Raw genomic sequence first — 26,010 nt, forward strand, 5'->3', positions numbered from 1 at the left:
GCATACAGCAGACCAAAACAAGTATAGTAGCTTCGGCAATACAAGCATACTTGGTTTATTAAAATTATTGGAGGCGTACTTGTCGACCATAACAACTCTTTTGTATCCAAATCTGGAGGAAAGACAATCTACTTTTTAATTTTCAGTCATCTATCTCTCTGTTTTCTTTCTTTAGCTGTTACAAAGTATCAGACTTCAGCAGATTTGTGAAATTCACTCTCTCATGTATATACGCATGTATATATTACTATGTTCACTAATCACAATCTTTTCTTACAGCGGAAAAAGCCACTATATTATTCAGTGAGACGCTAAGTTCAAACATGTACACTGGTAGTTGTCCAATTATACATAATACAAATCTTGCAGACAGATACTTAAAATAGAAACATTCTCAGAATTCTAGTTATTTATGTCACCACCCCCGCTTCCTTGATTGCCTCCATCTTCTCCTCCTGAGGGTTGCTGGCTGGTGCTTCCACCAGCACGGCTGCTATACTGATCTCTAGGTATGCTATGGTGGTTGTCAACAGTACTTCCGCCAAAGTACCCCAGTGTGGTTTTAGCTTTTGCAATCCCTCCACCAATACCTGAATGATCCATTAAAGCCATTCTACGCATGGCGGAACCATAGGTAACGAGTGTTGCAATTACAAGGAGAACAAGAACTAATGACTTCATACTTGATCTTGCCTGCACTTTAACAAGGAGATATAAAACATATCAATAAAGAAGATATAGTCACAGATGTTCGTTACATAATTTCAGCATATTAAAAGAATTGAAGGGGAAGAGAAACGAAGGCAATGTGTAAACCTGCAGAGAAGTAATCTTGGAAAATTGTGAGTCTGTATTGTTAGGAATAAATTAAGGAGAGATAAGCTTTTTATAGTGAAAGATGAACTATAAAGTCCTTTTATGTGGCCTCCACCATATTCAGACATGTTTAGTGGGATGGACTCATTTTTCCTCAAATTGGTAATTTATCATATTATTTTATGTCCACCAGAATTCCTAGTGTAAAATGACCTCCAAATTAAATCCTACTTTTCACTATGCTTTCTGATGTAAAAAGGAAAAAGAATGCAAATGCATCAATCTTCAATGTTATAGTCTAATGCCACAAGAAACAAAATTGGTTGTGCAACAAAGAATATGAGAAAAGGAGAAATAAATCAATCAGCATTCACTGAGCTTGTGCTTTTCCAACAGCGCTCTAAATCATGAGAGAACAGTAATCAAATGTCAATCATCTTGGTAAACATACATAAGGCAATCCTTATTTGAGATACCCTATCTTTACATGAAACAATGTCAGATATTCTACACAAGTAAATGAGGTGATTGTAGTGCAGAGAAGGCAAATTAAATTGACATCTTGATAGATAAATAGCCACACTGAGGCTACTACAATAATGCTAGCTGGTATTAAGGTAGTAATGCAATTAACAAAGCAAACTGACTAATTTCATTTTCTATCAAAGAGATGCATTGGATCAGTTCTAAAAGCAATATAAAGCAAGACGTTGAAGGAATTGAAATAATTAGGTTAAAGTCCTGATACTAGTAAATAGTTTTGCCACTAAGTGAGTGGCTTGCACTTTAAGAAAGATGACTTCTTTAATTACCACTAGGTGAGGTTTTTCCACGACAACATCTTTACTTTGTAAATACAACTCATAATGAGTGCAACATTGCATATCAAGCTCTCTCATAGTCTAAACAAAAAACTGTTCAGGATTCAGAATTATTCTCATTGGTTGTTCATGACCACTCACTATAACTTTTTACCAGCCTCCACTATTATTAAACTATCCATCCACATAATCTCCTTTACTGGAGCATATTTAATGTATTCTACTTCCCATTATGTAGTATTACCAAGATATGCCTCATTTGCTTCTGGCGGTGTTTGATGGTAGGAACAACAGGGCAGCAACTATGAGACTCCACAGCTTAAAATTCCTTCTAGTGCTAACTTTATATGCATCTACTGCAGCGGAATCTTCTGAAGATAGCTACAACTGCAAGATGAAGCTTTCTATGAGTAAAGATCTCCTGCATCATCATTATTTGCACACGGCTGCTATAATCAGGCATCAGCTATTGGAAAATCCTACGGGTGAAATAAGCACAAGTCTCACTGAGGCTTCCCAGGAGGCAATGACTGGAGATGGAGTCAAAAGCAATGTTGATCAGCAAAGAGAGCCCTTTGGTGTCAGGAGCGATCGTTATGGAAACGAGTACCATGGAGCTGGAATAGACGGTCACCATTCCATTGATCTGGAATCTTGGAACAAGCTACATCCACCAAAGCCAGCCAACTGATATATTTATGGATTCTTCTGTCAGACGATAGCTACTGCTATCTTGAATAATATGTAGTCAAATCTTGTCTCCCCACTGTCCTGAACAGTATGGCCAGTTTCTGATGTTCATAAATATCTACAAGTGATGCATGCTTGCTAGAGTATGTCGTATGATTTCAATTTGGCAGTTTGATATTAGATTGAAAAGTATATCAAAGCATGTTGCAATCTGAGAAAATTTGAAACATACTTTTAAGAGTTATATTGATGCACACATGAAACAACTGCAAAGATAATAAAGGTTCCCTTTATCAAGCTTATCATCAAACATCACGGTAACCATCAGCAAATGAATCACTACTTAATGGTCAATTTATGGATCTCTTTATCTTTCAATACTTATGTGTATAAATGTCTTCAAATCATCCCTGAGAATTGCTCTGAACACCTCTTTCTCATTTTTCTTTCTCACAATTAAATATGTCTGGACCATTAGTTATAGTTTATAACATCAAAACATGATATGTTCCTCTCTCTAATCGTTCACATGGAGATGTTTACAGTATTTTTATAATTTTATTATCTTCCATGGAACTAAGGAGAACAATGAACCCAAAGCATTTACACAAGGGAATAAGAAGTATAAAATAAAGAACAAATTGTATCTAAGTTTCCAAACTTCTTAAAGCAAGAATACGAAGAATACCTTTCATAACAAAATCATTCAGCAAAAATGTATTGATTGATCTCTCAGTCATTTCGTCGAACAACTAAGCCTCATATTGGCGGGTCGCACCGGAGACGGAGCCCGGTCTTTAACTGGCTTGACTGGGCTAGGCCTATCTAATCGGGCCAGAAGTAATGTTTAATGTAGTTCTTTTCGCGTCGTGTGCATGCAATCTCCTTCCACGCGTCCAAAACCGTTGCTTGCTTAGCATTTAGCAAACACAGTCTCCTTCCCCTTGTTCCCACCTCGATCTTTTGCCATGGCTCTCTCCTCCCTCCTCTTCTACAACCCCAAACCCCTCCTTCCACTCAACTCCCCTCGCATACCCAAAACCACCTTCCCCAAACTCCGCATCAAAGCCCACCTCCACCGATCCAAGGACTACCGGCTCTCATGGGTGGAAGAACTTGAGAAACTAAACGGGCACTTAGCCAAGGAGAATTCTTATCTAGAAGACGACGTCTTCTTCCAACGTTTGATCGATCGCAGGGCCGTCGACAATATGAGAATGCTCATCGTTGATGCGGTCCAGTGCGCGCAAGCTGGACACCCCGGCATGCCCCTCGGAATGGCCGAGGTGGGCTATCATCTCTACCGCCATGTCATGCGCTACAATCCCAAGAACCCGAAGTGGTTCAACAGAGATAGGTTTGTGCTCAGTGCCGGCCATGGGTGCCTGCTTCAGTATGTCTGCATGCACCTCGCCGGCTTCGAGTCGATCCAGGTGATGTACTTCTTCTTTATCTCTGGTAGTTGGAATTGCATGGAGTTTATGTCAATGTATTTAATTTGGTCAGTTTCTATAATGTATGTATGAAAGTCCATTTCGGTAGCAGAGTGAAATCCCCAATTAGCGATGAATGTTTTCTTAATAAGTCTTCCTTTAGAGAGTTGCAGGTTAATCATAGGCTAGATATAGTTGGAAATATGAGTCAATCCTCACGAATAAATTTACGTTCATACTTGTAACAGTGAGCTCTCATTGCGCTGTAGCGGTAGTCATTCTTCTTAATAAATTTTGGTCACAGGTCGGTTATGCAATGCTAAATGAGGTATGAATTCGTTAAAGATTACTTAATATGACAAAGACATTGCTACTAAATTATAGAACAATGACCCTTAACTTTCCTAGAAGCTTGTCCTTCGTAAAATAGAAGATTGTCCATTCTTCAAGCATCACCTGCATGGTTGTGTCATTAATTTGTGGTTTCCAGGCGATCATCAGTGTGGATTTGGACACTGGATAATTATAAATCACAAATAGAATCTGATAAGCTTGGATTTCCTTGGGCTCTTTCAGCTGGAAGATTTAAAAAGACTTTGTAAGTTGGGTAGTAGGACACCTGGTCATCCTGAGAATGTCCTGACTCCTGGTGTCGAAGTCACAACAGGTAAATCTTCTAACATCTTATTCATTTACTTTAGTATAGGTGTTATTAGATGTCTGTTAATAAATTAGTTCAAGTTGTTCATTAAGCACCCCTTATTCTATTTATAGGACCTCTTGGACAAGGTGTTGCAAATGCTGTTGGCCTTGCTCTTGCAGAGGTTCACCTGGCTGCACGTTTCAATAAACCTGATGCCATGGTAGTTGACCACCGCACGTAAGAAAGCGAATTTTATCAATCCAATTTAAACAATTTTCAGTTTGGTAAACTTTGAAGCATTTAATTGTGATAACACAGATACTGCATCATGGGTGATGGGTGTGCTATGGAAGGGATATCGAATGAAGCAGCTTCGCTTGCTGGTCATTGGAAGCTAAATAAACTCACTCTTATCTATGATGACAACCATAACACAATTGATGGAGATACAATGCTTTCCTTGTCTGAAGATATAGTGGCACGCTTTGAAGCTCTTGGTTGGAATACTATAACGGTTGAGAATGTACATGAAGATAGTAGATCATTTAGAGAAGCCATACAAGCTGCCCACAATGAGACTAACAGACCAACATTTATTAAAGCAAGTGATCTTGCACTGAAGTATTTCTAGTTTCAAGTAGAACTCTAATTTTAAGCACTTGCAGGTTAAATCATTGATAGGAAGGTTGTCTGCTAAGGAGGGCACTTCAAGAGCACATCATGGTACGTTCGAAGGTGATGATGTGAAAAGAATGAGAGAAAAAGTTAAATGGGAGGATCGCGAAGCATTTCACATAATTCCCATGGTTTACAGGTAAGCCAAGCAAATTAAGAATTCATGTTGAACTAGATAGGTCAACATAGCAAGGATTTATGTTAAACTAGATAGACTACCTATGTCAGGGAAATGGAGAAGCAAGCGGAACATGGAGAAATCTTGGAAAAGAGATGGAACTCTACACTCAGAGACTACCAAGCTAAATACCCTGAAGAGGCAAAGGAATTCAAGGTCCTTCTTGGAGGTGGCTTGCCCGCTGGATGGGAGAATGCATTGCCGGTAATCATCCTTCGTGATTAGTTCATATAAGAATGTAGGGCAGATGATTCATGACCTTTAATGTGTAAACAGAAATGGTCTACTGCTGACCCAGTTGATGCCACTCGCGGATACTCTGAAAAGTGCTTGAATGAACTTGCCAAGATGCTTCCTGGATTGATAGGCGGAAGTGCCGATCTGGCAAACTCAAACAAAGTCCACCTAAAAGGACATGGTGACTTCCGGCCGCCCGTATCTGCAACCGGCCGCAATGTCCGATACGGAGTTCGTGAGCACGCGATGGCTGGGATCTCCAACGGCATTGCGTTGCATGGCAGTGGACTCATTCCCTTTGCCGCGACATTTCTAACATTTTCTGACTACATGAAGAATTCAATCAGACTATCAGCTCTGAGTCATGCCGGAGTTGTTTACATCCTGACTCACGACTCGATCGGTCTCGGCGAGGACGGACCTACCCACCAGCCAATTGAGCAGCTCGTGGGGCTCAGAGCTATCCCCCGTCTCTTAGTCTTCCGCCCTGCTGATGGTAATGAGACTTCGGGTGCATATAAGATTGCAATTGCAAAACGAGATGTGCCGAGCGTGATTGCCTTGTCGAGACAGAAGGTCGCCGCTAACTTGGACGGCACATCGGCTTCCGATGTAGAGAAAGGTGGATATATTATAAGTGACAATTCTGGCAATGATCTACCGGAGATTATATTGATAGGTACAGGCTCAGAACTCTGTCTATGTGAGGCAAGTGCCAAGGTACTGAGGGGAGAGAGACGACGGGTCAGGGTGGTATCACTTGTGTGCTGGAGACTGTTTGATTGCCAGACGGAGGAGTACAAGGAGAGTGTGCTACCTCCAACGGTGACCAAACGGGTAAGCGTCGAGGCTGGATCGCCGGTCGGGTGGAGGGAGTACGTCGGACAAGGCGGCGTGGTGCATGGTGTGGAGGATTTTGGTGCCAGTGGGGCTTACTTGGATACATTTAAGAAGTTCGGTTTTACTGAGGATAAAATCACCAGGATAGCAAGGTCTCTGCTAGATTGTTAGGTTTTTTTTCTTCTTTTTAATCTCTCTCTCTCTCTCTCTCTCTCTCTCTGCGCTCTTTTATTTTAGGTGTTTTTTTATGTTTTATTTTATAATACTTTGAGAGGGAATCTTATACTTATTCCTTCTGGTTCTGGCTTTAAACTATGAACCTTTTTCGCCATAGCCTGTATCTCCTGCCGTATCTAACTTTGGAGATATTAGCAGAAGTTGCACCTTACTCTCGAAGTTGCTAATAGCCCTATTTTATAACACGTATACTATGAAAAATATATCTTATATTACAAACTAACTAAACTACTAATTTATCATTAATATTTATTCCATCAATCTAATTTATATCAAATTAAAAAGTATTTATTATAATTTTATTTAAAAAATCTATCTTTTCTTTTAGTTAATATTGTGTCAAATATAACTATTGTACTATTATTTTATAATAGGGTTAAATATATTTTAGTTCTCTATACTTATACTCAAAACTATTTTATTCTCATGTATTTTAAAAAATCTCAAACTAGTCTCTATACTTACGACTAAAGTGAAACCATCAGTTTTTTATCAGATTTAATGGAGCACGCTCAAATAGAGATGTAAACTAGCCAAGCCTAAGCGAGTTGGAGGCTCGACTCGAAATTAATTTCAAGCCTAGTTTGTTATTTAGGCTCAGCTCAGCTCAAATCGAGCCGAGCCCGAGTTCAAGCCAGCCCAAGCCCGAGCCCGAGTCCGATCTTGATTGGAGGCGGCGGCTGCAGCAACTTGCCAAAGGAGGTAGCGGTGGCAGCGGCGACGGCTTGCTGATGGAGGAGGAGGTCGATGGAGGCGATGGCTATAACGGTGGCTGCGACAGCTTGCTAAGGAGGCGGCGACAGCGACTTGTTAAAGGAGGAAGTCAGATGAGGTGGCCGAAGGAGAAGGATGATGATGACGTCGAAGTAGGAGGAAAATCATTTTGGTGAGGTGTGCAATTGAAAAGGATAACCCAAAGGGATCCAAGCATTAAATATACATTCTATTTCTATCCTCAAGCAATATATATATGTGGGATTTTATAACGCAACCCCTCATTTTTCTTATAATATTTATTTAACACCCCAATGTTACTTTAGCCAACTGACATTAATCATGTTATATAATTTATGTGACTCTAGTTTAAATATTATAAAAATACCCTTAAAAAGTCCTGCCCTAACCTAAATTCCCCAAAATCCTTATTCCCCAAACTAAACTCTACCCCACAAAATCTAAATCCTCTTTTCTAAAACTAAACCCTACTTCACAAAATTATAATATCAAGCCCCACAACCCTATAGAAATCCCCCAAAATTCCTACCACGTACAAGCCTTAGAAGCTTCCCCCAACTTCACCTATTTTTCTTCATCTCTCCGGCTCAAATCCATTTTTTCTCTTTCTTTCCCCAAATTTTCTTCATCTCCCTCCCCATCTTTGAGGTCGCAAGCAATAAAGTCGACTTGGCATTTGGGGATCTCTAAGATCTCCATGACTTGGAGTTTGGAAGCTCTAAGATTGGCTTGGCATTTAGGCCATGTTCTCCATGGTTTGAGAAAAAGTAATAAGTATTGATGTTCAAGTTATGAATATAACTAGAGATGAGTACAAAAGTAATTTAGAAATGTTATAAATTACATAATAAATTATAACAGAATATTCTATTTTTAGTATCATTCAGTTTGATTATGATTAAGTTAAGTTAACTCATGGCGTTAAATAAACATTATAGAAAAAATGAGGGGTCGCATTATAAAATCCCCAAAGACAAGGTGTGAATCACAAAATAGGCAAAATATATAGTGTGATTTGTAAAAATACTTATATATATAACAATTGAGAGGATTGATATAATAGAATCTACCCCTGCTACTCCTAAACCTAACACCTCTTTGAATTGTCTTTGACACAATAAGCCTATCGAGCCGACTACGGCTCTAGCCGCTCGTTTATTTTGACACCCCTATACTCAAATGACTAAAATGCCCATTTATATTAACTAAGCAAAATAGATGAGTTTTTAATCTTTTTTAATTCATATTTATCTTATTTTTAGATGTAATATAACTACTAAATTCCATAAAAAAAACTCAGGTTTAATAAAATTTATTATAATATTTGACACAATCTAGAAAGTAAAGGAAGAAAATATGTGGATATTTTTTGAAATAAAAATAAATACTTATATATGAGGAAAAGGGCATTTTTGTTCATAAAAAATTAAAATTGTGAGAATTCAGCCTTCCATTTAATTTTTAAAATTTTTTGAGTATGCATTGTTAATTTGAATAGAAAAACTAACAATCTTATTTTAGTGACAGTTACATAACCTGATTTAAGACTTTTTTATGTGCAAGTGGATAAATTAATTTTAGCATAAGTATATGGGGTAAAATATATTTAATCCTTTATAATACAAATGAACATCAAAACAATTATTTTTAAATTAATTTTTTTTATTTTGGTAAAAATAAATAGGAATTTATATTTCTATTTTAATCCTATTAATTTCAAGTGAACACGGCCTGAGATATTTGTTTCTTTTTATATTTTCATAATTCAATTTTCAGGTCCTTTCATCAATTTTTAATAACATAATTCGGCCGACATTTAATATCATTATTTAATAAGTTTATGGGAAAAATATCATAAAGTTGTGGGACAGTAGATTTAATAAGATTAATCACTGTCAAAACAAAATGTTGATAATTATTATTGATACAAGCATCAATTACATCGCAAACATACACAAAAACTTGCCAAACGATTACAAGGACGATAAAAAGGACACATATGCAAGCACGCAACAAGAAACGGCAATTAATTAGATATTAACAACCTTAGACTCTGGTAGATCCTTCTTCATCCTCGCCCACGTTCTCCTTGGACATCTCCTCGAGGGAGACCCCCTTCGACTCGGGGACGAAGAGGGTCATGACCATGCCGAGGAAGTTGGCGACGGCGAGCACGAAGAGAGCGTTGCGGATTCCAATGCCGGCAGGGTAGCCGCGGTCCCGGGAGGACATGTCCTTGGACTGTGAGGCGTAGAGGAAACCGAAGGCCCCGATCATGGCGCCGGCCTTACCTGCGGCCGCGGATATGCCGTGGCACGTGGAGCGGAGCCGCGAGGGGAAGATCTCGGCGGGCACGATGAAGGTGGTGCTGTTGGGCCCGAAGTTGGCGAAGAAGAAGGTGAGCCCGTACATGACGACGAAGCCGACGTGATTTCCGGGGGTGGTCCAGTGGTTGTAGGGGAAGGCGAGGCCCAGCATGAAGACGGTCATCATGAAGAATCCCATGAGCTGGATCCAGAAACGTCCGACGATGTCGATGAGGGCGACGGTGAACCAGTATCCGGGGACAGTACCGCAGAGGGCGATGAAGGTCTGGGCGCGGGCAATGCGGAAGACCTCCTCGATGGCGTTCATAGTGGAGGCTTTGGGGATCCACCCTACCTTGCTGAAGATGTCCTTCTGGAACAAATTCTGGCTGTAGAAGGCGATATCGAGGAAGAACCAAGTCGTCGTCGTGGCGAGGAGGTGGAGCCCATGACGGCGGGCGAACTGCTTCGAGAAGAGTCCCCAGTCGTCTCCGCCTACGACGTCACGATCGATCTTCTGGACGTCCTCGGTGATCTCCATCTGGAGGACCTTCGACATGTCGGCGGCCGCCTGCTTCGTGTTCCTGGCGACGAGGGCGGTGTACCGCGCCGTCTCGGGCATCTGCATCCGCCAGTAGTAGGTGAGCGCGGCCGGGAGGGCACCGAACATGACGACGATCCGCCAGACGTAATCGGCTTGCGGGACGGTGGAGCCGGCTCGGTCGACGCTGTAGGGCGGTGCATCGAACTTGTTCTTGAACCCGGCGGACACAATAAGAGCTACGATACCGCCGAAGAGGATGCCGAAGCCTTGCATAGCAAAGACGGCGGCAATGAAGGCGCCACGAGTCTTCTTATTGGCGTACTCGGACATGATGGTGGCGGAGAGCGGGTAGTCTCCGCCGACGCCGAAGCCGAGCCAGAATCGGCAGAAGCAGAGGGTCGCCATCACTCCCTTCGCCGAGTGACCGAAGGAGAGGCCGGACGCGATGGAGCAGATCACCATGAGGAGGAGGGTGAAGCCGTAGACGCTCTTCCGTCCGAGCTTGTCTCCCAGCCACCCGAAGAAGAGCTGGCCGGCGAGCGTGCCGACGAACGCAACGCCATTAACGGCTGATGCCACGTTAGGGGGAAGGCTTCCGGGGGAATCGAAGTTTGGATCGAAGTAGTAGATGCGGCCGAGGAGCTTGGTGACGAGGGAGATGCAGAACAAGTCATAAGCGTCAGTGAAGAAGCCCATCCCAGCGATCACGATGGCGGTGAAGTGGTACCACTGCGTCTTCGCCGCATCGAGGGTGCTCAACACCCGTAGCTGCTCCCTCACCATTGTTTCTTGTTACTTTTACTCGATCTTCCTCGTAATTCCCTGCAAGAAGAGGGGTCGTTATTACGTCGCTAGAGACAATTAAAACTTTCCAAACTTCTTAAAACCTAAGATATATATATATATATATATATATATTTGAATTGAATGGACTCAAGGACCGCTCACCTTGAGAGAGAGAGAGAAGGAGAAAGATCGAGAGAGGGAGAGAGGAGCACAAGAGAAAGCTTGGTAGTGGAGGCGAGAAGGGTGGTAGTTGTTTCAGATATCCGTTCGGAGAAGCATATATATACACACGCGAGACGGAATAACTCACAGGAATATACTCTCTTTTCGAACGGAAGAGGTCGTATAGACTAAGAGTATTAAAATATGATGATCAACTAACTCTACATACATCCCTTCACCATCAAATTACATCACCCAAATTTAATATTATTTCATAAAATCAATAAAAATATGTCAACCTTTCTAACATTTGAGACGATTTCATTGGTTCCGATTAATTAATCGTCGCCTCATAGACAACCCAGTTTATGACTTTCAGGATAGCGACAATATCTTTACCTTAAAGATCCATGTCGTAACGCTACTTAAATCCCTCAAAAATTATCCCTACTTCCATCCAGAAATTTTTTTTTTCAAAAAAAAAAAAAAAAAAAAAAAAAAAAAAACTTAAGACCATCAGATTAATTTGTCTTTAATTCCAGAACAACTAACTAACACAGCCCGTGGATTAACGGAACTGTGCACAAATATACTTTCCTATAACCCCAGTATCTGGCCATTGCTCAATAAAACTATGTCTACAGTCTTTCATTATTAACATACAATATATAATATATAGTTAACCCCAAGATTGGCCCATCCATTAATGCGTATTTAAAATTACTAGTTAATTTTTTAAGAAACAACCAAAAGTTACTTGTTAGTTAGGAGCATTGGTAAATACTTCAAATTTTTTTTATGCATTACTCATTGTCAAAGGATATCCATGCACGCGTAGAAATCAATCATATCGTATCAACTATCGATAGAAACGCCATATCGTATACTGCAAGACTACATAACAACTCATCTTGGATCTTTTAAATCTCTAACAGTATACTAATTATTTCAGGAATTCTTTGAAGTTAATTATTTGACCACCAGCTGCTTCGCCAGTAGAGCAAATAATCGAATATTCGTAGGAATCATACCATATGCCAATCAAAGCAACATGCAGTGGATACGATTCATATTAATAAAAGTGAATCGTGATACGACTTCCCGTATAAGCAAGATTCCACACTACTCTTAACTCATTTGGGGGTTAATTATGAACATTGAGCTTTAATTAATAGGTATTTTGTCAACCATATTAATTAAAAAAAGAAAGAGATGTAGTGATAAGCTAATAATTCAAAGACGTTTGATTTTGATATTTGCAGTTGACATTTGGCGTTGGATTAAAGTATTAGGTCAATGACAACTCTCTCATTTATTTATATAATATATATATGCATTGATTAAAAAATGTCATTTTCTTAGATAAATCTATAGGGTTGACCTTGTGCACTTTACATAGTATAGTGATATAGCATATCACACCCGCATTAATTTATATTTCTCTTGCTCAAGAGTAAACTAGTTATCAGAGAATAAATATTGATATTAATATATTGGAGTCATGATCTGCAAGGGAGGAAATTATGACAAAATCTAATTACGAGATAACACAGTCCACAAACATAATATTGATAATCTAAAGGGGACTCGGGTTGACCCAAAGAGATTGGCCCGTACCAAAATTATTCTTCAAATTTTGGGGCTTGAGGTAGTTGGGGTAGATAGAACTGAGTAGAGCTTAATCGAGGTGGACTCTATTTAAGCTTAGCTTAAAATTAGTTTCAACTCTAATCTAAAACATCAAACTTGAATTAGGCATATCTAATTCGAGCCTATTCAAAACTGTTTCTAATTTTGACTTGCATGTTGGGTGGTTTTAGCTCTAGAAACTCAAAATCAAACATATATAACCAAATTATTATTTTTATAAATATATATATATATAATTAATTAAAAATATGAATTATTCTTTATCGAGCCGAGTCTGATAAATTCAACCTGTGCTCAAACTTTGGCTTAAAATTAATTTCGGGTCTAATTTCAATTGATTAAGCTTACTTCGCCCAAAGACTCGGATCATGCGGAAAGAGATGGACAGGATGGTTGAAGTGGGCCATAGGAAAGCCCATATTCTAAATGGGCCCTTCCTATGTTGGTCCATCTTGTGGTTGGTAGTCTATATCTCTACTATTCTCTTTTATTTATTTTATTACATGATAAATTGGTATGTGAGTTATTTTTATTTTGTTCTCCAATTATTTATACAAAAAAGAGCAGCAGTAGTCTTTGAAAAGAAAAGAGAGAGAAAAGGCCATGGCAATATATTTAGGGGTTTTTACATATATAATTATATTTGCTTATATATCCTTTTAAAATCAATATATATATATATATATATATATTCCTCAAGTTTTTCGTAGATATATCCCTGGAGTTAACTAATTCTCAAAATTATAACAATTTAAATGTAGAAAATTTAGTTAAGGGGTCTTTTTCTACTAAAGTAATGAGACTTAATTTGAAAAGTAATCAAAAGAATATATATACAACTAATATATATTTTGAGGGGTACACAACTATACATAGGGGCATACAAGTAAATAAAAATATTATTAGGATATACATGCAAAAAATAATCATATTTTTATAAGCTTTTGGAGGTGGGTATCCTGTTCATATACTTATTACGTGCTATGTGGAGCTCACTAACATATATTCTGAGACTTAATCCTTCATTGGCACAACTGGCTCATTAATTAATTTTCTTGACACGTTCATTAAGTATATAATAGGTGCCAAATTATTCGGAGGAATATTCATTAATTATATGAGAAAGTCATGACAATATTCTCTTTTTTTCTATAGTCATTAAGTAGTTGATGATTTTATAACAAATATGATAAGTTATAATTCCATCTTAGAAGTAGAAGATGATTAGTGCCTAAATCTCTATTAATTTTGCTTCTATTTATAATATCATTTGGTAATTGTACATTTTGATTTGATTAGTTATCTCGTGAGCTCCGCATAATCTCATATTTAGTACAAAATTAATAGATGAGACTAAGAGTTTGAATCACGAATATCACATCCTCGAAAAAAAAAAAAAAAGATATAGCATCCCACCCGGGGAGTGAGATGATAATATATCCCTCAATAGAGAGAGTAGAGGATTACGGGTCTTATTACTATATTATTCTTATATAAAAAATAATAATCAGACATACAAAATGACAAAATATACAATCTTAATTACTCTATTTTTATTTTTATTTTTTCATTATTAGTATTTTTATACTTTATATTTCTTTAAAATATGTCTATATTAAAAAATTTCCATTTTTATTTTTCAGTATTAAATTTTTTTACATAACTTATTCTATTATTTGTATTTATTTTGGTTTTAATTCTGATTATTTTGAATTAAATATGCTTAATTTTAATATATAATATAATATAATTTAAATTTGAGATAATCAATAATAATTTTAAATAGTAACTGATTTTACTAAAAAAAATTATTGAGGATAATAATAAACTTTATTTAGTTATCGCATATATAGCCTTGTAAATTAAACAGTAAATTAGAATCGTAACATGAGACTAGTACTAAGAGATATGTTATCCATAAGTCTTTGGCTTATCCACTCTTATTATATCGCTCAACTTAACGCACTTTAGTTCTTTCTTCTATAGAATAATTGAAGGAATAAAAACATTTCACCTTTAGCCGGTTCACGTGGATTAAATCTCCGACACGATCCTCTTAATCAGGTACAACGGATTTCTATATCGCTGACATATACTTTACGCCGTAATCCAGGTAGGGAAGCAACATTGCCATAATTTATTTTGGTGGCATGGTTGACCACAAAATAGATATTCCCCTAATTACTATCTTTTTTATTAGCAGAGAGAGACACAGAGGGAGAGAGAGAGAGAGCATATTCTTACGAGTGATTCCCTTCCCTTTCTCACTATATATAGGGTGCAATCCATTGAATCCAATATACAAGCTTTGTAGCCTTTTTGATCTCCTCTCGTAAGGTAACAAAGCTCTCTCCACTTTAATGGCTTTCTTCTTATCTTTATTACTAGTAATAGGATCATCTCTATTAGTTATAATTCTGGGTCGCCGATTAAAGAGGGCATGGCATGCACAACGGTACTTAGTCCACAGTTGGTGGCCCGACTACTAATTGATACGTTTAATCTACTGCTAAGTGCTAAATGAGTTGGTCTTTTAAAACAATTTTTTGTCAATCATTTTCTTTTTCGTACGCATGTACGGGCAGTCCTATTTTCTTCTTCATTTTGTCATCATATATATATATGCATGCAAGAATTAATCCGTTTGAATGTTGGTAAAAAATCTTGAATTGATGGCGAACTTAAGGGTTGATTTGGGCTACTCTTTCTTCGATAGCTTGCAGGGGCCGGGGAGATCGTGCGATCGAGGGGCTTGATCATTGCACGATAAGAAATTAACTAACAATGGCGAGGGAGCAGCTCCGGGTGTTGAGCACCCTCGATGCGGCGAAGACACAGTGGTACCACTTCACCGCCATTGTGATCGCAGGGATGGGGTTCTTTACCGATGCTTATGACTTGTTTTGCATATCCCTCGTCACCAAGCTCCTCGGTCGCATCTACTACTTCGATCCAAACTTCGATTCCCCCGGAAGCCTCCCACCTAACGTGGCATCCGCAGTTAATGGCGTCGCCTTCGTCGGCACACTCGCCGGCCAGCTCTTCTTCGGGTGGTTGGGAGACAAGCTCGGACGGAAGAGCGTCTACGGCTTCACCCTCCTGCTCATGGTGATCTGCTCCATCATGTCCGGCCTCTCCTTCGGCAAAAGCGCTAAGGGGGTAATGGCCACCCTCTGCTTCTTCCGATTCTGGCTCGGCTTCGGCGTCGGTGGAGACTACCCGCTCTCCGCCACCATCATGTCCGAGTATGCCAACAAGAAGACCCGTGGCGCCTTCATTGCCGCCGTCTTCGCCATGCAGGGCTTTGGCATCCTCTTCGGCGGTATCGTAGCTCTTATTGTATCGGCCGGGTTCAAGAACAAGTACCAGGCACCGCCCTACAGCGTCGACCGAGCCGGCTCCACCGTCCCGGAAGCCGACTATGTCTGGCGGATCGTCGTCATGTTTGGCGCAATCCCGGCCGCGCTCACCTACTACTGGCGGATGCAGATGCCCGAGACGGCGCGGTACACCGCCCTCGTCGCCAGGAACACGAAGCAGGCGGCCGCCGACATGTCGAAGGTCCTCCAGATGGAGATCACCGAGGACGTCGAGAAGATCGATCGTGGTGTCGTAGGCGGAGACGACTGGGGACTCTTCTCGAAGCAGTTCGCTCGCCGCCACGGGGTCCACCTGCTCGCCACGACGAGCACTTGGTTCTTCCTCGATATCGCCTTCTACAGCCAGAATTTGTTCCAGAAGGACATCTTCAGCAAGGTAGGGTGGATCCCCAAAGCCTCTACCATGAACGCCATTGAGGAGGTCTTCCGCATTGCCCGAGCCCAGACCTTCATCGCCCTCTGCGGCACCGTCCCCGGATACTGGTTCACCGTCGCCCTCATCGACATCGTCGGACGTTTCTGGATCCAGCTCATGGGATTCTTCATGATGACCGTCTTCATGCTGGGCCTCGCGTTCCCCTACCATCACTGGACCACCCCCGGAAATCACGTCGGCTTCGTCGTCATGTACGGGCTCACCTTCTTCTTCGCGAACTTCGGGCCCAACAGCACCACCTTCATCGTGCCAGCCGAGATCTTCCCCTCGCGGCTCCGCTCAACGTGCCACGGTATCTCAGCCGCCGCAGGTAAGGCCGGCGCCATGATCGGGGCCTTCGGTTTCCTCTACGCCTCACAGTCCAAGGACATGTCCTCCCGGGACCGCGGCTACCCCGCCGGCATTGGAATCCGAAACGCCCTCTTCGTGCTCGCCGTCGCCAACTTCCTCGGTATGGTCATGACCCTCTTCGTGCCCGAATCGAAGGGGATCTCCCTCGAGGAGATGTCCAAGGAGAACGTGGGCGAGGATGAAGAAGTATCTACCAGAGTCTAAGGTTGTTAATATCTAATTAATTTGGTGCATGTTTCTTTTCTTGTCTTCGTGCTTGCATATGTCTTCTTGCTTTTATTGCCCTTGTGATTTTCCTCTGGCAAGTTTTTGCGTATGTTTGCGATGTAATTGGTGCTTGTATCAATAATAATTGTCCACATTTGGCTTTAATGGTGATTAACCTTATTAAATCTACTCTGTTCCACAACTTTATCATATGGGCCTCTCTCTGTCAATGGACTTGTTCAAAATCCATAATTGCGTCTCACTATAGCCCGTTAGGCGGAACCTGGTTGGTTGGGCTGAAGCATGGTGTATGCTACGAATATAAAACTCTAAAAATATAGCCCACAAACTTTTGAATTTAAAATTAAAAAAGATCAAACACACAAGTTTGATTGATAATGGATTATAATTTATACAACGAATTATTAGCCTCACGACCTCACATTGCCATATGAAAACTTGCCGGAATCATTTCCACAAAAAAAAAAAAAAAAATCTTAATTTTTAAATAGCTCATTTTTAATATAAATTATCTATATTTTATTATAAAAAATATGTGAATCTATTATAAAAAATAAACTGATTTAGCTTTAGAACCCAAATTGTACTACTACTTATAAATTTAAAAAAAGTTTGTACAAATAATCTAAACTTGCTAGCAACCTTGCTAACAACTCTATAGTGAACTACATTACATTTTGATTGGTTAAATATATTAGAGGTGCCAAGATGTTGAGAGAGAGGATTATCCTCTTAAACTTATCATCAATAAAAAGAGGGGTGAAAACATGGTGGATATAAAATGTGACAACTTAGAACATATATAGGTACAAGAGGAGTACGGAACGAAATCCCATTGAAGAGGGGGTGATAAGAAGTTAGAGTGAGAAATCGACGAAGTTTGAAATGAAAAATATTATGTATAAAAAAAATCAAGAGGTCATTGGTAGAAAAAATAATAATTCAAGAGATGAAAAATAAATTATCTATATTTAAAAAAAAAAAAACTAAGCACAATTGGTATCGATCATACGGACCTATCATAATTTTATTGTAACTACTTCTCTTGGTTTTGATTCTACTTTCATTTCTAATACCAGTTAACAGGAGAAGGGGAGAAAAAATTATCCTCTCTCGCCCTACGTTATTGAGCTATCCCAATTGATAATGTACTCCTTTTGATTATTTCCTAAATTGAGCTTGCAATTATTGCTGTACTTAACTTACTAAATTAACATGCTTCAACTTGGGAGAAGCTGGCAATCTGGGGGGATTGCAGACATTTAAATTCAAATTAGTGCAAGAGTCCATGTAAAGCTAACCAACATGCAGGCCTTAATTCTTCTTCTCTATAGAAAATAGAAAGGAAAAAAAAAAACACTTAAAACATTTATCCGGCTGACATGGAAGCTCCGACACAATCCCCCTTGATAAGCTTGGGACATGGTGACCAGAGCATGTCACTGTCCCAAAGTCGTACTATAACAAAAACATGCATTGCAACGAAACTAATGTTGTGATCTCTTAAGACAATCTAACAAGCTTTTGAAGAAAATAAAATACACTTAAAATTAACCAAATTGGGGTTGTCAACTCATTTATATACTCAAAACTCAAAGGCAAGAAATTAAGACAGGACAGATATTGCAAACAAAAATGTTCTAGCAACTCACTAATCAAGTAACTTGTTGCGATGAAGCCTTGGAATATTAGGCCCTATGTCTACAGCACTATTTGGGTTGTGCATCTTGAAAATATCCTATATGCTCTTTGAGCTAGTTATAATATATATATATATTTTTTCTTTGCTGAGCAGTAGATAATTACAATATTAGGAGGTTTGTTTATATTATGTGTCAAGTTTGTATCAATTTTTATTAAAATTAATAGAAATCTTCGCCCACTGGCTTTTTCATTAAAAATTAAATAAATTATACGATGGTTTGAGACGTTGGGCGATGGAAGCAACATTTGCTTAAAATTTGGTGGTAAGGTTGTCCGCAAATAAATATTCCCTTAATTACTATCTTTTTAGCAGAAAGAGCATATTCTTACGAGTGATTCCCTTCCCTCTCTCTATATATATGATGATGGACTCCATTGAAATCCTATATCCAAGCTCTGTAGCATTTTTGATCTCCTCTCTTAAGGTGATAAATCTCTCTACGTACGCCTCTATCTCTCTGCTCTAATGGCATCGATTAGTGAATAATAGTTTGTTTCTTCTCCTTTATCATCTTTATTTCGTGGTGGTTCATATCTACTAAGTTATACTTGTAGGTCCGCACTAGGTGGTCTCACTAATGTATCGTGGCGAACTTAATGGTTGACCTGGGTGACTTTCTTCTTGCTACAGCTTACAGGGGGATCGACCGAGGAGCTTGATCATTGCACGAGATTGAGATCGAGTAAAAGTAACAAGAAACAATGGTGAGGGAGCAGCTACGGGTGTTGAGCACCCTCGATGCGGCGAAGACGCAGTGGTACCACTTCACCGCCATCGTGATCGCTGGGATGGGCTTCTTCACTGACGCTTATGACTTGTTCTGCATCTCCCTCGTCACCAAGCTCCTCGGCCGCATCTACTACTTCGATCCAAACTTCGATTCCCCCGGAAGCCTTCCCCCTAACGTGGCATCAGCCGTTAATGGCGTTGCGTTCGTCGGCACGCTCGCCGGCCAGCTCTTCTTCGGGTGGCTGGGAGACAAGCTCGGACGGAAGAGCGTCTACGGCTTCACCCTCCTCCTCATGGTGATCTGCTCCATCGCGTCCGGCCTATCCTTCGGTCACTCGGCGAAGGGAGTGATGGCGACCCTCTGCTTCTGCCGATTCTGGCTCGGCTTCGGCGTCGGCGGAGACTACCCGCTCTCCGCCACCATCATGTCCGAGTACGCCAATAAGAAGACTCGTGGCGCCTTCATTGCCGCCGTCTTTGCTATGCAAGGCTTCGGCATCCTCTTCGGCGGTATCGTAGCTCTTATTGTGTCCGCCGGGTTCAAGAACAAGTTCGATGCACCGCCCTACAGCGTCGACCGAGCCGGCTCCACCGTCCCGCAAGCCGACTACGTCTGGCGGATCGTCGTCATGTTCGGTGCCCTCCCGGCCGCGCTCACCTACTACTGGCGGATGCAGATGCCCGAGACGGCGCGGTACACCGCCCTCGTCGCCAGGAACACGAAGCAGGCGGCCGCCGACATGTCGAAGGTCCTCCAGATGGAGATCACCGAGGACGTCCAGAAGATCGATCGTGACGTCGTAGGCGGAGACGACTGGGGACTCTTCTCGAAGCAGTTCGCCCGCCGTCATGGGCTCCACCTCCTCGCCACGACGACGACTTGGTTCTTCCTCGATATCGCCTTCTACAGCCAGAATTTGTTCCAGAAGGACATCTTCAGCAAGGTAGGGTGGATCCCCAAAGCCTCCACTATGAACGCCATCGAGGAGGTCTTCCGCATTGCCCGCGCCCAGACCTTCATCGCCCTCTGCGGTACTGTCCCCGGATACTGGTTCACCGTCGCCCTCATCGACATCGTCGGACGTTTCTGGATCCAGCTCATGGGATTCTTCATGATGACCGTCTTCATGCTGGGCCTCGCCTTCCCCTACAACCACTGGACCACCCCCGGAAATCACGTCGGCTTCGTCGTCATGTACGGGCTCACCTTCTTCTTCGCCAACTTCGGGCCCAACAGCACCACCTTCATCGTGCCCGCCGAGATCTTCCCCTCGCGGCTCCGCTCAACGTGCCACGGCATATCCGCGGCCGCAGGTAAGGCCGGCGCCATGATCGGGGCCTTCGGTTTCCTCTACGCCTCACAGTCCAAGGACATGTCCTCCCGGGACCGCGGCTACCCCGCCGGTATTGGAATCCGAAACGCCCTCTTCGTGCTCGCCGTCGCCAACTTCCTCGGTATGGTCATGACCCTCTTCGTGCCCGAATCGAAGGGGATCTCCCTCGAGGAGATGTCCAAGGAGAACGTGGGCGAGGATGAAGAAGTATCTACCAGAGTCTAAAACCAAGTCCGGAATTCAATACAACCGCTTCAATAATATGCTTCGTAATTTCGTGTGTTTGCTTACATTATATTCATACCTGCTATCTTTTTGTGCTGTTATTTGCTAGTATTAGGAGCTCATGACATTCATTTTAAGTCTCTTCCATGAATAAATTCTTCAGTACTGTTGGTGTAAATGTAACGTTCTCTCATTTTGATTTGGAAAATAAGATGTAATTTGGGAACGTTAGGCTTTAGCTTTTTGATTGTTCTTTGTCTTATACATTGCATTTCTGTCAATGGAACTTATCTTTGTTATTGAATGTGAAAGAAGAATTGAAGATTGCTGGTGGCTAGTTTGGGCCTACAAGAAAAGGTACACTTTTCTATATGCCAAAGTTTACTCCAACGAATAGGTCAACTTGATTAAAATAATTTATCTTCCGGAAAGGTCCTCCAACTTGATTAATCGTACTGGTAGTACTCTAAAATGACAGTAATAAAAAGAAATTAATCTGGCTCCAATCAGAGAGTTCCCTTGTGACAAAAATGTCAGCACAAAGAGTTGACATGGCAAATGGTTTAGTTCTATGACTAGGAATTTTGTTACCTGATTCAATAGTCTTAAATGCAAAACAATCGATCAATAATTGAGCAAGAATGTCAATTCCAAACAAAAACTCCCCTAACATTATATTAGATAAGTAGTGCATATGTCTGTACGTGGTTGCCAATATGCTCATGTTTGGATATCTATCTATATATATATATATTCCAACTTGATTAGCAAATTTTATAATACTTGAGATATCCATTATGATCTTCTAATTTCAGCAGGAACAATTCTAAATATGAGGTGATTATGACGATGACATTAACTATAAAAGTCAAGGTTTGAGGTTGATATTGCACTTTCGAATGAGTCAGAGCATCTGATTAGAAAAACAGCAAAAGCATCTAAAATAAGTCTTCGGATGAGACGATGGATCGGCGAGTCAGACTTTTAGTTACTGCCGTTTGTCAACGTGCTAGGATAGAGATAAAATAAAAACTAATTATCCTAGAATAAGGATAAGTTTATACCGTTGCTCCGAAGAAGGTTAAATTAGTAATTTAGTCTTTTACTATAAATAAAAAAAGTGGATATATGTTTCTTTTTATTGCAGTCTAATTCTTTTCATCTTAGCTCCTTGAGATAAAGGGAGGTTATCTTAGTAAAATTTTGATTGACACTCTACATTCTTATTATGTTAATTAACACAGTTTTCTAATATTTTATAACTTCCTGTTTATATATATATACATATATTAATGTCCATATGACACCATAAGTTAACTTAATTTTTGTTTTAGTAGTGTATAATATGATAATTAGACATATGAAGATGTTTTTTATTTGGTGGGGTGGACCAGGGCGAGATACAGCTTAAAAAAGGTCTACTTAGATTTTCCAAAGAGGCGTGGGTAGGGGGTATAATAAGCCGAGATCAATTGGGCTCAGTTGGGGCTAATTTGGCTTGAGCTCGAACTTGATTCGAGCCCGAAAAGTTAAGCTAACTTATGGGCAGTCTAGAGCTCGCAAATACAAATGCACTAGATAATATATAGCATGTCATAGTTTCACATGAATCCTTCGAAACTCCCACTATTATTTGCTCACCACACTCTTAGCATCTTACCCATAAGAACCAAGAAGAAATTAAACCTTGTAATCAATCTAAACAGGGACAGTTCTGCTATTGATACTAGTAATTTCCGTCACCTCCTCCTCGTTCTCCCTGGACATCTCCTCCAATGACTTCCCCTTTGATTCTGGCACCAAGAACGTCAGAAGAAACCCAAAGAAGCAACACCCAGCAAGTAAGAAGAGCGAATTCCGGACCCCAATCCCGGCCGGGTAACCCGGATCCGCGAGATCCTTGTTCTGGTTCTGGGCCGCGTACAAGAACCCGAACGCCCCCACGATGGCTCCGGCCTTCCCCGCCGCCGCAGAGATCCCGTGGCACGTCGACCGGAGCCTCGCTGGGAAGATCTCCGCCGGCACGATGAATGTCGTGCTGTTCGGACCAAAGTTAGCGAAGAAGAAGGTGAACCCGTACATGACGACGAAGCCGATGTGGTGTCCCGGCGTAGTCCAGTGGTGGTATGGGATTGCGAGGGCGAGCATGAAGACTGTCATCATGAAGAAGCCCATTAGTTGGATTGTGAACCTGCCGATTATATCGATGAGGAAGACTGTGAACCAGTAGCCCGGCACTGTGCCACAGAGAGCTATTAGAGTTTGAGCACGTGCGATTCTGTACATTTCTTCGAGCGCGCTCATGGTTTTTGCCTTTGGGATCCATCCGATAGCGCTAAAGATGTCCTTTTGGAAAAGGTTCTGGCTGTAGAAGGCGATGTCGAGCAAGAACCAAGTTGTGGAGGTGCCGAGGAGGTGGAGGCCGTGGCGGCGGAGGAATTCAGACGAGAAGAGACCGAACTTTTTCTTGCTGGTCAACTGCTCCGCCTTTTCTTGCTCCTCGACGATGTCGACTTGGAGGACCCTCGACATGTCGGAAGCAGCTTGCTTCGCGTTCTTGGCGACGAGGGCCGTGTACCGAGCGGTCTCGGGCATCTTCAACCGCCAGTAGTAGGTGAGGACGGCGGGGGCGGCGCCGAGCATGAGGAGGATGCGCCATGCATAGTCGGCCTGCGACACGGTGGAGCCGGCGCGGTTGTCTTGGTAGGCCGGCGCGTCATAGCGGCTTTTAAATGAGGCGGAGATGATTAAGGCGAGGATACCGCCGGTGAGGTTGCCTGATACAATATAAACTATAAAAACTACCGTTCTATTTAAAAAAAATTAAAAATTATAAAAATATGGATGTATCTTTACCGAAGCCCTGCATGGCGAAGACGGCGGCGATGAAGGCGCCGCGGGTCTTCTTGTTGGCGTACTCCGACATGATGGTGGCGGAGAGAGGATAATCGCCGCCGATGCCGAAACCGAGCCAGAAGCGGAAGAAACAGAGGGTGGTCATGACCCCCTTGGCGGTGTGGCCGAAGGAGAGGCCGGAGGCGAGGGAGCAGATCACCATGAGCATGAGGGTCATACCGTAGACGCGCTTCCGGCCCATCTTATCCCCGAGCCATCCGAAGAAGAGTTGGCCGGCGAGCGTACCGCAGAAGGCCACGCCGTTGACGGCCGCAGCAACGTTGGGGGGAAGAGAGCCGGGGATGGACGAGTCAGGCACGAAGTAGTAGATGCGTCCGAGGAGCTTGGTGACGAGAGAGATGGAGAAGAGGTCGTAGGCGTCGGTGAAGAAGCCCATGCCGGCGATCACGATCGCCGTGAAGTGGTACCATTGCGTCTTCGCGAGATCAAGAGCGCTTAGGACTTTCAACTGTTCTCTTGCCATCGTTCAACGGCCTCCTCTCCTCTCCTCTCCTCTCCTCTCCTCTCCTCTCCTCCTCTGTTTGCAATTGTATATGAGATAGGAGGTTTTTGTTTAGTAGAGACAACAGATAACAACAAACTAGGAGATAAAACCATAAAATCAAATCTGAATCAAAAAGTCTTTTACGGGTATGACTAAGTGTTTTCTTTTGCTCTCTCCAAATGACGAAACTACCCTTTCTAGATGACCAGGCCCTATTATTGTCTATTGACCGTTGGGCATGCAAATTAGTGAGCAACGACCGGGGAAAGTCTTTGGTGAGGAAAACGCATCATTAAATATCAGAAGAAAAATAAATCATCACCAAAGATTTATGTCCATGAACTAGGATTCTTTTTCCATAGTTTGTAGTCAAATATCATCCAAATTTAATATAATTAAAGTCAATTAAACTAGATAGTGCTCAAATAGTTACAAGGCTCATGTTCTATAATCTAGTAGGATTGATTTTAATTAGGACATCATTAAGTTCCTCATTTTCTAAAATAATTATCCAAATAATACTATTGTGAACATATTTTCCTACTAATTAAAAAAAAAATATGGATAAGAGTTTGGTAACTATGATCTTAGTTATGCCATTATTACCAAGAAGTAGGAACTTAATGGATTTGGAATACAACAGAGAAGACAATAATCATATTTAAGATTAACATAGATATTTATTAAAATAATCTGACAAATAAGAAAAAAAGATCAAACATGGTAGAAGAGACCGCATACCTATTTCTCCTCCAAGATAAGGAAGGATAACTCCAACGTTTTAGTAGGAAGAGATGAAGTAAGAGGAAAAGAGCGTTGGGTATTTAATGGAAGAGGATAACGGCATCTTTTAGTGACCCATAAGGAATATTATGTTGATCTCTCTTGTTAGTCATGTCAACTCTTTTGCCCTTTACTTGCGCAGCTCCTGGTGTTGGTTTCTCCAAGACTAGCTTAGTCTTTGGGGCGATCCATTCTAAACCAACACGAATAAATATTTGAGAGAGTAATCGTAGTTAGAATGGACAACGAATAGCAACCTCATCTTCCTTGGTTGAATGATATGCAGTAAGTAATCATCTGACATTTGAAAAGGATGTGTTGATTTGTCTCCAGAGTGAAGACAATCTAAAAGGACATATACGTCTTAAACTCTTTGGGCTGGCACGCACCTATTCTACTCGGAGATAATATACTGAAGAAATTCTAAACCACGCTATAAGCAAGTAAGATGTAATTTCTTGTCATGTTCAAATACTAAGCACTTTCCGGTGACACGATGACATAGAGGAACTTATGTCGACCTTAGGGCGAAGAAAGGGACGAGGTTGACCGGAGAAGTCTTCGGTGCCGAGTCTTCTTTCTCACTGTGTGTATGTGTGTGTATCTTTCTTTATTATTATAATTGAGGCATAATCTTAGATATTTCCTCTAATCTTAAAGTATTCGTCGTTCCTTCAACTGTTAAA

General features: G+C 41.2%; 5 protein-coding genes and 2 long non-coding RNA genes across 7 annotated transcripts; 4 read left to right on the forward strand and 3 right to left on the reverse strand.

Moving 5' to 3' along the window:
- Window positions 1-268: 268 nt before the first annotated feature.
- On the reverse strand, window positions 269-877 carry LOC140798451 (uncharacterized). Its single transcript, XR_012110836.1, has 2 exons — window positions 817-877; window positions 269-693 (listed from the first exon to the last, which is right to left on the reverse strand). It is a non-coding gene; the product is annotated as an uncharacterized lncRNA (long non-coding RNA).
- Window positions 878-1,846: 969 nt separating this feature from the next.
- Window positions 1,847-2,468, forward strand: LOC140798452 (uncharacterized). Its single transcript, XR_012110837.1, has 2 exons — window positions 1,847-1,918; window positions 2,000-2,468. It is a non-coding gene; the product is annotated as an uncharacterized lncRNA (long non-coding RNA).
- A 742-nt stretch (window positions 2,469-3,210) lies between these two features.
- LOC140798450 (transketolase, chloroplastic-like) lies at window positions 3,211-6,664 on the forward strand. The gene is made up of 7 exons (XM_073152283.1): window positions 3,211-3,760; window positions 4,337-4,427; window positions 4,535-4,640; window positions 4,722-5,004; window positions 5,069-5,217; window positions 5,307-5,460; window positions 5,533-6,664. Exons 1-7 carry the CDS (start codon window positions 3,296-3,298, stop codon window positions 6,502-6,504), a joined length of 2,220 nt encoding a protein of 739 aa, XP_073008384.1. The 5' UTR covers window positions 3,211-3,295; the 3' UTR covers window positions 6,505-6,664.
- A 2,534-nt stretch (window positions 6,665-9,198) lies between these two features.
- LOC140798930 (probable inorganic phosphate transporter 1-3) lies at window positions 9,199-11,198 on the reverse strand. The gene is made up of 2 exons (XM_073153022.1): window positions 11,104-11,198; window positions 9,199-10,977 (listed from the first exon to the last, which is right to left on the reverse strand). The coding sequence occupies exon 2, from the start codon at window positions 10,936-10,938 to the stop codon at window positions 9,352-9,354; it is 1,587 nt and encodes a 528-aa protein (XP_073009123.1). The 5' UTR covers window positions 10,939-10,977; window positions 11,104-11,198; the 3' UTR covers window positions 9,199-9,351.
- A 4,339-nt stretch (window positions 11,199-15,537) lies between these two features.
- On the forward strand, window positions 15,538-17,247 carry LOC140799087 (probable inorganic phosphate transporter 1-3). The gene has a single exon (XM_073153231.1). It carries the CDS (start codon window positions 15,538-15,540, stop codon window positions 17,122-17,124), a length of 1,587 nt encoding a protein of 528 aa, XP_073009332.1. The 3' UTR covers window positions 17,125-17,247.
- A 1,990-nt stretch (window positions 17,248-19,237) lies between these two features.
- On the forward strand, window positions 19,238-21,367 carry LOC140798781 (probable inorganic phosphate transporter 1-3). The gene is made up of 2 exons (XM_073152821.1): window positions 19,238-19,277; window positions 19,484-21,367. The coding sequence occupies exon 2, from the start codon at window positions 19,555-19,557 to the stop codon at window positions 21,139-21,141; it is 1,587 nt and encodes a 528-aa protein (XP_073008922.1). The 5' UTR covers window positions 19,238-19,277; window positions 19,484-19,554; the 3' UTR covers window positions 21,142-21,367.
- A 1,331-nt stretch (window positions 21,368-22,698) lies between these two features.
- Window positions 22,699-25,569, reverse strand: LOC140798780 (probable inorganic phosphate transporter 1-4). The gene is made up of 3 exons (XM_073152820.1): window positions 25,283-25,569; window positions 23,998-24,574; window positions 22,699-23,918 (listed from the first exon to the last, which is right to left on the reverse strand). Exons 2-3 carry the CDS (start codon window positions 24,518-24,520, stop codon window positions 22,840-22,842), a joined length of 1,602 nt encoding a protein of 533 aa, XP_073008921.1. The 5' UTR covers window positions 24,521-24,574; window positions 25,283-25,569; the 3' UTR covers window positions 22,699-22,839.
- Window positions 25,570-26,010: the final 441 nt, after the last annotated feature.

This window comes from Typha latifolia, chromosome 12 (assembly GCF_019914945.1).
Source record: "Typha latifolia isolate L0001 chromosome 12, TyphaL0001v2, whole genome shotgun sequence".
NCBI lineage: Eukaryota > Viridiplantae > Streptophyta > Magnoliopsida > Poales > Typhaceae > Typha > Typha latifolia.